General features: G+C 36.4%; 1 protein-coding gene across 7 annotated transcripts in view; it reads right to left on the bottom strand.

Annotated features, from left to right (window-relative positions):
* Positions 1 to 927: 927 nt before the first annotated feature.
* ADGRB3 (adhesion G protein-coupled receptor B3) overlaps positions 928 to 16,706 on the bottom strand; it is a 458,941-nt gene continuing 443,162 nt past the window's right edge. For 6 of the 7 annotated variants that reach the window (XM_069851423.1, XM_069851419.1, XM_069851421.1 and 3 more), the window contains 3 exons: positions 10,979 to 11,014; positions 3,670 to 3,774; positions 928 to 1,737 (listed from right to left, as the gene is read on the bottom strand). In XM_069851423.1, the coding sequence (XP_069707524.1) occupies positions 1,549 to 1,737; positions 3,670 to 3,774; positions 10,979 to 11,014 (330 nt within the window). In that variant the 3' untranslated portion in view covers positions 928 to 1,548. The remainder of the gene's footprint in view (positions 1,738 to 3,669; positions 3,775 to 10,978; positions 11,015 to 16,706) is intronic. The other variant, XM_069851420.1, reaches the window with a different exon arrangement.

The raw sequence follows: 16,706 nt of genomic DNA on the forward strand, positions 1-16,706 counted from the left end.
GCTCCTTTTCATTACTTAAGTGCCTTATTCTGGCCTGGAGAAAGGATTTAAGAACTGAAACACTTTCCTGAACGATAATCCCAAGTACTTTCTCAGCAAATGAATGACGTTCTCCTTCTATCAATGCTTCATGTTAAGTTCTTACTGCCAAGCCTCTATTCTATACTTTTTTCTTCCTAAGCAGATTGGTAGTCATGCTTTCTTCCTCTCCAAGAGCTTTTCCACTAATATACTGCAACATATTCAGTTCCATGCAGCAGGAACTAAAATAGTTTTGGGAACTTTTTTTTCCTAGAAATATGGCATGTGAAGATTTGAGAAATCCTCCTCTTTAATTCTCCCTGCCCACCATCTATGGTGTAGATAAGGAGAGATTTTGAAGATTTGATTTTGGTTCTAAGCATGAAGAACGTGGATTTGGTCTTTCTATTCCTAATTGTCTAACGGTGTTTTCAACATAAATCATGCTCTTCTCTGGATTTATAATATGAAACGCACTCAATTTTTTTTGTCTAAAATACTTCAGATTTTTTTATCTTTAAAGTCTTTCTTGTTGTTACACAGCAACAAGACCATGCACAAGATTAAAGGACTCTGTATCAACATTTTCTTTGGGTGGTGTGCATTGAAACTAATTTTCCACTGTTCATTGTTCTGCAACAAGACAAAAATTCTTATAAAACAAAGAGTTGTAATAGTATTCTGACAAGTCTAAGTTGTATGGTACATTGCCACAAAAGAATATCTAAGAAAAAGCAGACTGGCTCTTCAAACCTACTAATATGTTTTAGAAATTCTTTGCAGGAGATAGAACAACATACTATTAAAACTCCAATTACATATTCAATATGCGTGTTTTTAAAGAAAGTTTTATAAATATGCAAATTTAAGATAAACAAATACAGAATAAAATGCACTAAGAAACTCATATGTAGACAAAGGTTTATTTACACCATACAACATTTTAAATATTTTATACACAGCTGCAGCAGAGAAAGCTTCTCTGAGCTTTCCAGAGAAAACTGCAATAATAAAGATGTGAAATATATTATTCATATAAAAGTGAGATTATTACTTTATTGCATTTAAAGCAATGAAGAATGTAGCTCAACAGACATTCATTTAATGACAAAAACTTTGCTTTTATATTATAAAGTAAAAAGTGTAGTAATGGCCAAACAGACTGTTATAAACTTTAAAAACTGCATAAATATATACATTGTGCTTCATGGTGAAGTTTTTTGAAAACTAAACCAAATGAAGCTGTTACAACATGAATCGTTGCTTGAGGTTTATCTATAAAGATTACCTTACAAATCCATTCCACGGGTACTTACAACACACGATGGTAAGAATTGTACACCTGGTTCTCCACTAGCTGCACTAGTGGGAATAAACTGTACGAAAAAAAACCACTGACATTTGGCAAAGGAAGAGCCTGACATAAAGTAGTCACAATGTTCAGACAGGAGTGTCAGGATTCCCAAAGTCTCTTTTTTGTCAGTGCAAAGAAGTATTTTTGTTTTGCTCAGTTTGTTTTAATTTTTGCTAAACTTCTGTTTGAAAGTCACCTTCTTGTACATCTAAAGGCAAGTTCAGACACTTCTCCCATTCTGCTGGTCTGAGTTCTAAAGCATCTTTTGCCTCTGTGTCTAATACATTTATCGTTGTATAGTGTTGGTAGTCGCCTGTGGTTTTGAAACTGTCCCATGGAGCCTTGCTTGGTGCTGAGTTCTCCTGAAGACCAAAGAAAGAAGAATTAAAACCAAGAATAAAATAATGTGTTTTCCATTTATAAGGCTGGTTGCTAGCGTGCTCTCATGAGACACAGAAGCCAGACAGGGGAAACAGCTTTGCAGGGAGCCAGGCTGGTGGGTGTTCAGCACCACTGAGACTCGTTCTCTCTGAACAATCCAATACTTTGGCAGGCTCCTCACCTGAGCTGCTAGCCAGGCCATTTCTTTCACAAGAACCAATGTACATGAGGAATAGCTGAGTGATCCAGTACCAATAGCCATCTTTTTAATAGCAGTTGTGTAGAAAAGTGGGACAAGAAAAGGGAAGGTAATTGAGAAGTGCTTGCTGCCTGAAATATGGAGTAGTTTGAAACAGAGATTGATAGCTGGATTTCAAATTGGGGCAGGAGCACAACAAAACCAAAGAAGCCTACTCCTTGAAAATACTGTGAGAACCAGCTTGCTTTATATGCTGATGAGCCCATGCATAGTGGAATTAACATGCCGAAAGCTGGTAATTTTCTACTGAACTATATATTCTTTCTCTTGCTAAGTTTTATGGGGTGACACTATGGACTAATACCAATTTATATATGATTTCTCCTGTAACATGTTGGGTAGGATGTGGTTGCCAAAACCTAACATATTTGCACTGCTATGGATGCCTTTGGATTTTGTGCCTGATCTCAAACTATCTTTCATGAGAGGTGCAGGTCTCCCTGGAGACTTATGTCATCATTCCCTCTACTGTGTAGAATCACACACCTGAGGCTGTCTAAAATAGCCTGAGATGCCTATATTCAGGTATCTGGATCACTCTCCAACTGTCTTACAGAGAGCCCATTCCTCTAGGCAGCCTTTATTAGCAGACTTTTCAAAAACATAGTGCCAATGCAGAACAGAGTAAACATAACTCTTCACTGAGATTCCCTTTGAGATTTTGAATTCATTCAAGCTCTACATGGACACCAAATCTCAAATAGGGAGAGTGAATGCAAACTTTACATATCAGCAAATCTCAGAAGGGGGAGTGAGTGAGAACTGGGTGCAAAATAACACATATCACAGCTAAAGTTTCATCAAAGAATCAGGGCCAAATTTCTGCTGGATTTAGATGATGTAAATGATGTAAATCCATTGGCCTCATATCTGCTTAATACCTCTTCTTCATGTCTGAAAGCAGCTCTTCTGAAAAAGTTATAGAATACAATGATTCTAACTCAGTCCCATTTAATAAACAATCTTCACATTATAAAATTATCTATAAAAGTATTACTAACCATAACATTACTGTTAACAAATATGTCATGCTAAATTAGCTGTTTTGATTAGCCAGAATCAACTATTTCCTTGCTCTCATTATCAGAAGTAGTCAGGGTGTTATGCAGGTGTGTGTGTGTGTCTGTATGTGTGTATAAATTTGAATTATGATGATAGCAGAGTCAACCCAGGATGATTTAATTTTTGCTTTTCCCATGGTAAATATTTATAAACCTATTATGGAAAATACACGGCATTACAGAGATCTTCTGTGCTTTCTGGACCTTCTCATGTATAGGTGAACCTAGCTGAACTTGTTTGTAGTAACTAATTTAATATCTGCTTGCCTAACTACAGGAAAAGCCCTATTGGCCAAATTATATTAGTGAGCTGCTTTCTCTGTATAAAGTGCTTTAGAAATCTGTCCCTGCAGTTCAAATACTTGTCATCTTCAATGATGTCAGTGAGTTGGTTTTGGTCTACTTCTAAAACCTAATAAGTATCATCATAGGTTAGATTACTGAAAACAACTATTGTTCTAATTTCTGAGGCTGTTCAAAGCTAGCGCAGAGTAAAGTCTTCTAAGGAAATAACACTGAATTCAAAGGACTCTTATTTCATTATTGTTGCTAAGGATCTATCATGTTTTAGATACCTAAGAAGGAAAACTTACCATACTGCCTGATTTTGGTACATCCCGAAATCTGTCCAGTGTCTGAAATTTCTGATTTAACTCCTGAAACAATTCCATGTGCCTCTTTCTTGTATGCATGACCTTCTGCAAAATGGAACATAATTGCTTATATTCATAATTGAATCTAGGCTTTTTTAAGAGAAGCATTATTTTCCCCAACATAGTAAAGTAAATTGAATTTGGCAGGACCATCTTTTCCCTATAGACTCAACCAATGGAAGTGAATTGCACTCAGCCTTCTCTCTGCCCTGTTTAATGTTCTTCCTGTGTACAAAAGACCTTTTCTATCTCGTGTTTATTGAGTTGCTGAAATCAAGGGACGCTAATTTTTTGCTAGCCCAGAGGTATTTTGAAAGTGATGGCAGTTTCTCAGAAGGCTATTTCTCTTGCATATTAAGAAGATTTTCTAGAATTTCTATAATCAGCATACATGCTAATATTTTAATATCTATTGGAATGCAATAGCAGTTTGTAATCGTGCTCATAGGAATAACTTTTATGAGAACACTGAACAGCAAATCTCAGCAAGACTAGAAAGCCTAGTCCCAAGTAGAAAGGCCCCAAATGTTAGGTCATTTTAATTAGACAGATTCCTGTTATTCTGGTCATCATAAAATACAGTTGAAATGGCATTCATATTAAGGAAAGTAGGCATAGTTTTTAAATTTTATTTACTTTTTTATTTCATTGGCCAGCCAATTGGAAACCACTCTCCCTCTAGCTCTTGCACAGGGCACTCTTCCACAAAAAGTAACTATATGGCACTCTTGTGCAAGAGGTTGGGACCTTGAATGGCTCCCACAGTTGGAGGAGACACTTGGTCATGTATCTGCCTTGGCAGAGTGAACCCTGCTTTCAAGCCTAGACTGTTAAACCTACCATCTGCATTGTTTTCAAACAAATTCATGCTCAGGTGTGGATTCAGACTGGCCTCTCGAGCAAAGCCAAAGGCTCTTTACTCTTCAAACAATCTCATGGTTCTGTGGTCTGAGTGATCAGGGGATGGGGAGAACTGAGGATGCTTCACCTCAGTCCAACAGCAGATGGGCTCAGCTTGGCTTTTCTCAAGCTTTTGTAACCACTTGAACTTGAGTTAGAGCCATGACATCTGCCAATAATGTTGATAGAAAAGGTGCAGGACATCAGCCTCCATTCACATTCACTAATTGTGAAGTCTGATTTTCCTTGGCATTGTACGTGACAACTCCTGCAAAGTTATCTACGTGGTGCCTGAATGTGACCTTTCCAGCAAGTAAAGCTTCTGCCAAGTCTGGGTTGTTACCTTTTAAAATAGAGTGACAGTAACAGGCTCTCAAATGATGCTTTACTGATACCAATTTTTCATTTGTACTCTGTGTTTGTGATTTTCAAGAAATGTGGCTGCTTTCTTGGCCATGCATTTCTACAACTATGCTGCAACAGCCACCTCATCCTTAATAAAGCTACACCACAGCTTGAGAACTTGTTTCACTTCTGAGAACAGGAAATTGACCACATTTTTCAAAAAAGAGACAGAAGATACTGCAAGAAATTGAAGACCTATTAACGTGAGTTGTGGGGTGAATAAGAGACTCAATTTTGTAGGATTTGGTGAGGACATCCTTACAAAATGTAATTTAACTAGAGATGGCTGATCTAAACTTATGATGGAAGCTTCTCTTAAGTAACTACTTAGGGATTTTTTTAAGCCATTGCTGTTATGGTAGACAGGGATATGTAGCAGATTTCATATACACAGAGTTTAAGAAAAGAAAGCTTTTGCCTCAAATATTATCATTGGCTGAAATAAGGAGACATGCTGAAAGGAATGAAACAGATTTAGTGGGTTAAAATATTGGCTCTAAAAGCAGGAGACAGAATATGACTGTATCACCAGCTGAAACTTTTTTAATAGAAGGCTAGGAATATAGCGAATGCTACTTTCTGATATTTCTCTGAATCGTGTACCCCAAAATTTATTAAACAGAAAATATGAATAATGCAAATGTCTCAGTTCATTACAGTATTCCTGAGGAGAAGCAGGTGGGAGGAGAAATTAAACACTTTCTGTGGGAAGTCTGCCAAGAAAAAGGCTTTAAATTTTATTCTTAATAGCAGAATAGCTGATATGCACTTGTACCTATGGATCCTTTGGTTGCTTTGTGTTTTCCTGGCTTCCATCCCATACTTTCTACCCACTGACAACTGCCCCTCCCCACTGCTGATAAAGAACAATCTGAACTGAATATGTAGGAACTTAAATTTCCTACTTTAGCTGTTCTTTTCTAGACTTTTTTTAGATTCCTTGCTAGAAAGCATCATCTTAACTCCTTTCCAGAAAATATGCTCTGTTGAGTATCTCCTTCTCTTTTATAAGAAAGTAACCCACAAAGATTTTTTAGGGGTTTAATCTTTTTTCTCTGTTAAATGGGCAATGTGGAAAATATAGCTTTAACAGTCTTAGAAATACATAAGTTTTACCAATACAGAGCTGGAGATTTTGAAAAATATGTACTAGGAAGATTGCAGCAGTATCAGGACATGAACAGGATGGAAAAGGAGCTCTCATGCTGCCCTTTGAAAGCACATCATCTTTAGGGCAGCTGGGCATTTGCCCACTAATGCCACATCCCTTCCATACGCACCTGAGTTACCCACCAGGCTACAAACATACATCTTCTTGCGGTCTTTCCTGTAGGCTTTGTTGCTCTGAAAGGGGTCAGACTGAAGTAACATTGAGTGCGTGGATTTTTTTTTTTTAAAAGACTAAGTGTTACTCTAATGAGCATCTGCTCTTAGAAAAGGGCTCAGAGTGTGGATGACTATCATCAAGATGGGAAGGTCTTCAAACATGTCTGTACCCAGCTCCTTTTTTTAATTTATGACAGGGTTTTAGCTGAACTCCAGCTTAAGCACAGCTATTCCCATGAAGATTTGTGGTCAATCTTATGTATAATTGTAACAGTAGTAGTAATACTACTACTGCTAATGATGATGATAATGTCATTCAATTTGCCTTGAAGATTTTCTGTTGTCAAAGGTAAAAAATGTTCCCTCTCAAATATTGCGTGAAATAGCTAAGTGAAAAGAACAGATGGGGGAATGCCTTCCCAGCCCTACAATGGAATCATGCTGTGTTTTCAAGATGTTAAAGGTATGATCAGTTGCCAGACTTAGGAATGGGAAAGGATTTTTCCCTGAGGGCATATTTTTTTCACCTTTGTTTTTGAGAGATGTCTTCGGGTTATTAAGAGAATGATTTTAAACTTCTGTGTGAATTTGTAATGTTGTCACAATGAAAACTGTTGCAGATGGAATTCTGAAAGAGTGCAGCTCCAGCAGTTAATGCTCAATTTAGCATTATTGCCAATGAGAGTCTACTGCTCTGTGGAAAGGAAATAAGACATTCTGGTATTCACACTTGTCCTGTGCGTCCTTGCTTTTCCTCATGGATGGAGTATGAAGAGCCAGAGATTACTTGATTCCTGGGAATCAGGGTAAAAAGGGCACTCTCCATAATTATTTGGCATAAGTGTTATTAACAGAATAGATCAAGTGAATGCCACAAAAAAAAGGGCAGAGTAGGGTGGATAACTCGGGAAATCCAGGAGTCAGACCCTTTCATGGAATTTAAAAGTAATTGTGATCTTAAATCCTATAATATCTGTCAATAATACTGCTTAACTCTCTTGAATGTTTTTGTAAGTGCCAGCACACACCTATTATAAAGTTCTCCTGGGAATTTCCACAGCATCTGTATTTCTGTTCAACATAATTAGTATGAATTTTATTTGATCTGACAGCTAAGTATTAGTGCTGGACCTTCATGAAAATTCTACCTGTCCAGCTTTAGGGAAAAACAGAACATGAGGACTAGGATTGGAAGGTGCTTATCTGGGGTTACCACAGCCAGCAGCAGCACGGACCCACAATGCACAGATCTATGAATTTTGGTTGTGTTTTGGATACCGAACTGCATGAATGAGTCTATACTAATCCACGATAATAGGAAGAAAAGAGTTGTAAAGCTATTGTATATTGACAGTTCATTTTGGCAAACATCAAAGTTAAAAGAGATAATGTTTTTCAAAACCTAATAGGAGACAATATTTAGCCATAACAGTTTCTGCCCACAGACTAAACCCTGTGTGTTACAGTCTGTCTTCTTTTTTGTACATAAAGGGATCGTTTCAGAACATAATGGTAAACTACTTAAAAAGAGAAAACACAATGTAGGTGGCCCAGTTAATGACAGACTCCTCTCTAACACTTATGATAGGGGTGGCCAGTTTGGATGTCATGTTTTTCTCTCTCCCTTTCCTGTGAATGGAGACATAAGCTTTCTATAACACTACGCAGCTGAGTCACAGGACTTTTATTATTTACAGTCCATTGCAAGGCCCCTTAAAACTCTACCTGTATTTCTCCATATACTGGAGATAACAGGGACAAGAGACTATTTATTGCATTTAGTACAGTCATGGTCTGACTATGTTCACACTGCACAGAAGCTGGTTTTGAGTTCAGCTGATGCCCTCAGAAAAAAAAAAAAGCTCTTCATGAGTTTGTTTTTACTTCAAATTATCCATATTAAGGTGGTGCATGGCAGCCCAATACTACAGTCTCTTTTTTTTAAAAAAAACCCCAACCCAACAACCAAAAAACCAATGAAATGACACCACTGCGTGTAAGACAAACATGTCAAAGACCATGCTCTGGCACCATCTAGCACAGAATGCTCCCCATGAGTACTGTAAAGCTCTCTTAGTCTCCAAAATAAGAAGTCTACAGCCAAATTGCCTATTGTGAGTAGTACCTAGGTTGCACTAGTTCCCTAAGGGCACTTCAGCAACTCTTTGGAGAGAAAAAGAGTGATCTAGACTGAAATAGTAAAGATCATTCTGAAAATTCATCCACCTAAAACCTATTTTTTTGTCTTTCAGGAATATTCCCCCAAATGTCTTTAGTAATATAGGCATATCCTTATGTCTTGCGTGGATACTACTGGGAGGGTTTATAGACTACCGAGAGGGTATTAAAAAGAAAAGGATGGAGGGAGCCAAGCTTGACACAGCCTTGTCCATACCCCATATTTAGCATTTGTTACCCTCAGAACCACATCCATAGCATCTGTTATCCTCAGAACTGTGGAAGGACATTGTCTCAGAGAGTGCCATCTGACACCAGTCACATACAAAACAGACAAGGCATTCAACATTTCAGTAGGATGGCCAATCACTCTAGCTCGACCTCACCTCCAGGCTCTTTTCTAGTTTGTAGTCAAGCTGCTTTGAATTATCAGATTAGCAGTGTTTTGGCCATACAACACTATCTCAATTCCCTCGGTATGCCTTGCTGAGCAAAGGAATCTGAGTGGTTATTTGAGTGTTTTGTGGCTTTTTTAGTTTTTCTTTACTTCAGACAGACAGACACGCTAGATATTAGAGCACTGGAAAGTTCACACACTTAATCAGAGGAATCATAGAACAAGGTGGAGAGATGGGGTTAGTCTGAGTCAGTATTTCCAAAACACAGCAGCAACTGGAACAGTATCATTGCTGCTCTCACTTCCTCAGCAGCAACTCCCAATGATCCCATCCTTCCCTTTTTACAAACAAATGTATTCCCCTGTATTATAATCATACATGTAAAAATATTAGGCCATGGAGCAACAATGCTGCATACAAGACAAGGAAGGTTGTAAGCATCTTAAATACACTATGTGAATCAAAAGAAAATAGGTAATAAGAGCCCGGTTCTTGAAAGCAGAATGTGTATAGCATTGGTGGTATTTATTTGGTGTTGGATTATGCTCTCCTAAGTGATAGGAAGGATGTTTTAGTATCTGTTGTCACAGAAATATTCTCATTGCAAATAGCATGATATTCCTACCTTTCAACACAGAAAAGTAAAATTTCAAATTCTTTGTATCAGTATAATTAGAAAACTTCCATTCATATCACTTGCACTTAATTTTAGAATTGCTTGTTCATCAAAATTTTATTGTTGATTCATGTTCTTCTTCCTCCTTTCTAGGCATTTAGTCTAAAGCATATTTAGGTTCTTAATTTAGTTTTATTTTCCTTAAACTTACTGTGGGAATCTTTGTCTGGTACATCATTTGAGACATTGCACGATTGCTTAAGGTAACTATACTCTCTGAGGGAAAACGACACAGGAGATTAAGGCATGATGTTAAACTACCAAGAAACCACAGACAGAAACAGAAGGTCAGCATTTCAGGAAACGAAGGTCACTGAAGCAAACCCTTCTCTTATTGCAAGGTTTTTGTGACGACTGCTGCATTTTGCTAGTTCTGCCTTGTTCTTTATGGACTAGAACCTGAAACCTGAAAGTACATGTGCTGTGCTTACAGCTCCAAGAATAAAAAAATGCCTTTATTTGTATATACAACAAAGAGGGTAATTTATAGTTAGGTTGATATATGCTGATCACTGAATGCTAAAGTTTACCCCAGAAATATGACAATTCTTAAACTTCTCTGGATAACAAACTATATCAAACTACTAACATGCATGAATAGATAACCTATGCAAAACCCCTAAATGCATAAATTATTACCATCAGCTTGAAAACTAACTGCTGTATTGCTTCTGGTAGAAAGCAGAGAGAAAAAACCTCAAATAAATGAAGTTCTAAGAGACTTAATTGTACTGACTGAGATAGAACAAAATGACCATTAACTATCACACCCAAATGCTCTCATTCAATGGGTTGTAAGTCTGAAATTGTGGATACTCAACCTGGAGAACCTCACATGAACTTGGTTTTTTATACAGCATGTCATGCACAAGCTTTGACAACTGCAGCACTTCATCATTCAAAATCTGACACATTCATAATCACTATTTGGATGTGAAACTCATATGCCAGTAAATTAGTATTGAAGAAAGAGAAATAGAACAAATGATTGAACATCTTTTGAAAAAAGCCATCTTCTGCAACACCATGGCCTGTTCTACGGAAGTGTCACAACTTTTTAATAGATAGCCAGCAAAACAAACAAAAAAAAAAAACCAAAAGAAAACCAGATGAAAATGAAGAGGCAGATAATTTAAAAACTGAAACCATGATTGTTAATATTGCAATATGACAGTTTGATCTCAGAATATTTTACAAACAAGTTGCACCAAAGTAGTTTTCATGAATTGCTCGTCATGTTCTGTACAGTACCAATTGAAAACCCCTATGATATCTGCTATGTCAAAAGGCTAAAATCTGCTAAAATGAACACATCTATGTTTAGGAAAATACTTTTAATAATCAGGAATAATTCAGTAAAACTTACTTCAAAGTCAAGGTCCGAATAACGTGATTTTCTTCTCTATTAAGCAGTAGAAAAAGAAAGAAAAAAGAGGTTTTATTAACAAGGGGACTGTTCACCAAATCATATTAATGAGTCTAAATAACATTCTTGTTTTCCTATCAGAAATATATTGGGTGTTCTTTGAGAGGCTGTAGATTTTGTCTTGGTAATTTAGGATTAATGCATGACTTTGCATAGTTTTTTAGACCAGTATTATATTATTTTCTCTGAAATAAACCAGACTGCATTTCACCGGGATATATACGTGCATGTTATTTGCATGCAATTGAATATGTTGGTGTATAAAATATATCTGTTTCTATATTTTATGTGATGTTTTCAAATTATAATAATATTTATACTTTTTGCGCAGCTATCTATACGTAGCTATGATTTAGATTTGTACAGGTATGCAGAAATTGATTCTTTACTACGTCAAGCTTACATTGGTACAACTCCATTGATTTTAATGGAATAAATGATAGCAAGATCAAGCCGAAGCCATCTATACTTTCCGTAGCTTCAGCTTGTTTGTTTGCAATGACATTCTGGATGGAGAAAGCAATGATTTTGTTTTAAACTTATGACAAACCTGTTTCAAAGCATCTGATACAAAGCAAGAATGATTTACTAGTGAAGTAACCACTTATATACAATGTAACAGAATATGATTGCTTAGACATATCACAAATAATTTAGCACAGAATTTTTAGAGATTCTATAAGAAACCAATTATAAATTCAAATTATATCAGAAAGAAGCAGAAATGTTTTAAAGAAGAGATAAAAATATCTTTTTTTTTCTCCTAAGGTTGCAAACTGAATGGCTTGCAGTAGACTAAAGAGATGTAGAAACAGCAGTTGGAAGAGCTGAAAAAAAGAGTGCAAAGAACATGTGAATGGAAAGAAAAGATACATTCTCCTTCAGGAAGGAGTGCCAAAGGAAAGGAAAAGTAGTCCAGAAAAAAAACCCCAAAACCGGCTTGCTACTACAATTTAACCCTAATTTTTGTGGTAGGATAGGATGTCTGTAAGTCATGGTGAATGAGCCTCTTCAAACCGCACTTAATTTCTGCAGTGTGATACAAATAAAACCTATTAAATCAAGATGAAATATGTTACTGAATTCATTAGACCTCGATTTTATTTGGTTTAACAAACATGCAGGTTTATGCAAGGTGTTCTGTTTGGGGTTTTTTGTCGCAATTGAAAGAAATAATTTTACAAGTCTTTCAGTTGTAGAAAGTGGAAAATGTTTGGTCTCTCTTAGCCCTTGATAATGCTGCTTTGTGACATGTTGTTTGTTTTTGCAGAAAAATTGTGATGCTCTAATCCTCAATAATATGAAGCAGATCACTGTAGCACTGTCAACACACTGATGCCTAAAGAGCTGGGAGGCAGTATAAAAAAAACCTGTCTATGAAACAATTAAACAAACCAACAACAACCTCTGCAGAAGCTATCTTTAATCAGCAAGGCTTGATTAAACCAAACATATTTAAGGAGATTAGTTAAAAACAATTTAAACGATTCTGCAAAAATAAATAGCATGTAAACATGGAGACAACAAAGGTCTGAGAGGTAAGAAAAATATGAGGACATTATGCTTGAATTCTTAAAACAGCTAAATTGTTCTTCTTACTGATATCACGGGGGCAATGCTGCAAGTGTACCTTTGACATAAGCCTTCATCATTCCGCAATAAATTGGCACCTCAAGAAAACTACATGTTTCTAATGAGGAAGAATCTCTTTTCAAGGTGCAATTAGAGTGCATCTAGCACTGTAAAGGCTCAGTGGTTACAAAAGAAGAAACATGTGCAGTAGATAATGAGGTGAAGTTTACAGAAGCAGCTTTGAAAAATGCTTGGAAAAACTATTTTTCAGCTAAAATTCATTAATAAACCTGATATCAATGAACTGTCCTACTGAGAGCCCTAAGTAAAAACATTGAAAATTTAGGAAGAAATGTGTAGTTCACTAGACACTGTGATTTATAAAATTGGAGCGCTTGTATTTAAGTTTGTGAGACCATGGTGAAAATATTCTTGGTATAGCTGGACTATTAGCGGTTGAAGCCAGAAAACTCTGTTACCGTTTATACGGTAAAAGGACATATCTAACAGACTGCAACATATTTCACAGTACTATTGTCAGGAAGAGGTAACTATTGTAATTTTGCTGTTAGACCTCAACAGTTATGACCCAACAGGATATACTACAGATTTACCTCAGTGAGGATTTTTCTTAAGTGAGGGATTAACAAGAACTCATCACAAACACATTTAGTTTAACCTTATATAGTAAAGAACATGTGTTAGGTGCTAGTACTTCACTTTTTTCATGGCTACACACAGTGAATAACAGCACAATGCTGTCAGAGCCTGTTCTCCTAAGACATAGAACTCATGTAACTGCCACAGGTCCAAACAGTAGCAGCGAAGTTCTGTGAGTTTCTGAAGAAAAAAAAGGACATGGGTATGAATGTGAACCTGTACCACTGAAAGTAACCTGCAGTATTATGACAGACGCCACTAGGTAAACACCTGGCTACTACATCACTGCCTTGAAATGACTGCAGTGTTATTTTTTGAGAGTGGGTACATATTCAGAAGCAATAAATCACTGGGAATCTTGATTTATGAGGATGGAAATTTTCCTTTGGTCACGCTTGGGAGTTGTCATTTTACTAAGTTTTTCTCCTAGTTTAAAACATGCAAATCAACACTTTAATTGTGATTGTGTATGTATATATATTTTTTTTCTTAAATGAAGTTTACTTGTTATTCTTCTTTTGGCTGAGAGGAATGGAGTTTTCCACACATAGTTAAATGCTTTGAGAAATCAACCATCTGGCTAATTCTTCAATTTAAATTAATGAAAGTCAGCACCTGAGTGAAGTGGAGGAAGGGGAAAAAACATCTCTTGCATCAAATGAGCTCTTGAACTGGTCACAGTAGCCTGTTTCTTTTCAAAAAGCTGTTCCTTTTGCTCACCTGCAAAACTTAGAATGATTTTAACCAACATAAAAATTAGAGTGGAAGATGGTGTTTTTTCAAGGACCAGCTGGAGATCTGCTTGAGTATTACTGTATGCAGAATATAATAATAAATGACCATAAGGAATTATATCTGTGGTTTGCCTCATTTAATGTTTTGTGTTTGACCAGGTTCTGCGGTGATGCTTCAGAAATGTTATAGAAAGGGGCAAGCATAAATTAACATTTCTGCTGGAATACACTCCCTAGTTCTTCAGCAGTTCAGGAATCTCCTTGGGAGTAGTTTACTCTGTAGAGCTTGATAACGTTTTTTAACATTATTCTATTAGTCTAGTCACGTTTTATAATTTTTCCTAATTTTGATATCCAAAATGTGCTGAGGTAGTGAATTCCACAATTTAAATATATATAACATGACAAAGAACATAATATTTTTTATCCCTTTGCCATTTCATTTGTTGTTCCTGATTTTTAGATTATAGGAAATACGAATAATTGTTCCCTATTCACTACTCAGTCATCTGTTCTCCAAGCTGAAGAGCCCTAATGCTGGACACCTGCACGGAAAGTTAATAAAGGGACTGCATAAAAAGCTGAATATACATGCCATTATTCAGCATCAGGGAGTTACCTGGGATAATTCTGAAAAAGCTGAGGGCTATGGTAAGTAGAGAACAATCCATGCACAGTTACAAATGCTACAAAAAAGGGTCAAGTCTCTGTTTAACCGGGCAAGAGTGTGAATAGCCCTTTTGGAACAACTCCAGTAAGAGTTCTCCATTGCTACTCTAATCTGACAGAAGCCAAATCATGAGTGTAAACTGGGGGAATTTCAAAGGAGAGCAGCAGAAAGTACCTTTAAAGAATTAATAACACTGAATCAAAAGGAAAGCATAACAGAGTGATGCAGCTTGTTTAAACGTTGGCTCAGGAAGAAGCACACTCAGAAGCTTCTTCAGAAACCTTAGAAGGATGTAAACACTGGTAAACAAAGCTGGTGTGAGAAAAATCTGAAAAGCTGTCATTCAGAAAAAATAGGAAGAAAAAAAAGGAAATTTCAGGCATGTTGTTGGGAATAAAGAAAGTTTATGTAACTACGAAATAATCTACTAAGGAAAACAGTGGAAGACCTTCACTTCTGTCTAGAAAGTAAAGTTTGACTACACATTAGAGAAATACGCTGTAGAAAATGTGAAGAAGTGACCCATCAAGATATTTCCCTCTCTGATTTGTACAGCTCTTTGATTTTAATTGATAAAATCCATTTTACAGCACACACCCCCACCACCCCCATGCCAGGACCAAAGTGAAACTCTGTGAAAAGATCTGCAGTAGTAATTTATTTTAAATCAATTTTACTTTGTGCTAATCATGTATAGCTTCTCTGTGTAATTCCAGAGCATCTTTAAGCTCTGCTCATTGAGGGACAAAAATAGAATACTGAAGAATAATTGCCATACACCAGCATGCACTAATCTGCTGGAACCAAGAAAATGCTGCCCTCACTAAATGACTAATAAAATCCCTCTCCATCTTTAGAAAACGACAAATGTCTGGTTTTCTCCTTATTCTAGTTTGCATTACACCACTACCTGAATAATTACATGATATACTCCTGAAGATATATTGCATTGTACCAAGTATAATTGAAACCAGAGATACCATATTATAGTGAGGGCTATAACCGTGCTTCCATTAATATAAAGCCGTATTATCAGCAGTTTATAATTCACTCTGAGATTAGATATGACATACAAGATCTTAGCCTGGGGAGGATTTTTTCCCTGAACAAAATTAAGGGAAAACCTTTTTTTTGGCCCTCAGAGATATAAAAGTGGAATAGGAACAGGCAGTTTTTATTTAAAATGCCTTTTGTCTGTATATAACTGAAAAAAAACCCCTTAGGTTCTGAATAGAAGCTTATGTTGGCTATTAGTTTGTAACATGAGCTACACACAGAGCAAGTAGATTTTCATGAAAAAGTGGATTAGCTCTTTAATGTGGGGATATTAAGTCTTTAAAATATGCTCACAAATTTAGTGCATCAACACACAGCACAAACAACATCAGAGATCTCATTTTAAAGCTACTCTGGTTTCCTGCTCCCTTTTTATATAGGGTAACCTGCATATGTGTTTACTCAATCAACAAAACCCACTTGCTTTGTGTTTCTGAAGGCTTTGGTGGCGGGGGGAACAAAGCATTTCCTAAATTGCTAAGCAATTGAAAATATGTTTCTTAAGGATTATATGTAGATAAGATAGTTGCTCATAATATTAAGTCTGAGATATATGTTATACTTCATAATACTGATTAAAATTTTGGTTCTTTATATCTTCAGTTACTAGAATTAACTCTGCCTGATTCTACTACTACTCCTGTATAGTAAACTGAAAACAATTTCTAAAGTCAGAGGAGTCTGAGACCTACTCAAGTGAAAGAAAGAGAGGGTTGTTATAAGGTTAGACTTCATTTCACTGAGAGTCACAAAATTGGCAAGAGAGGTCTCCACAACTTATTGAAGAATGAAATGAGGAATTGGAAGGAAAGAAATCTGAGATACAGAACGCGTGAAAATAAATGCAATGTGGAAACACGATAAAGAGAAAGTTCCTGAGGTGCTCATCTCTATTTTTGTTCTCTTTCTCTCTTTCTTTTATTTTTTCTCCTCATATCATAAATCAAAATGACTCCACAGCATTTTGCTTTTGTTC

This window comes from Phaenicophaeus curvirostris, chromosome 2, assembly GCF_032191515.1.
Source record: "Phaenicophaeus curvirostris isolate KB17595 chromosome 2, BPBGC_Pcur_1.0, whole genome shotgun sequence".
Taxonomy (NCBI): Eukaryota; Metazoa; Chordata; class Aves; order Cuculiformes; family Cuculidae; genus Phaenicophaeus; species Phaenicophaeus curvirostris.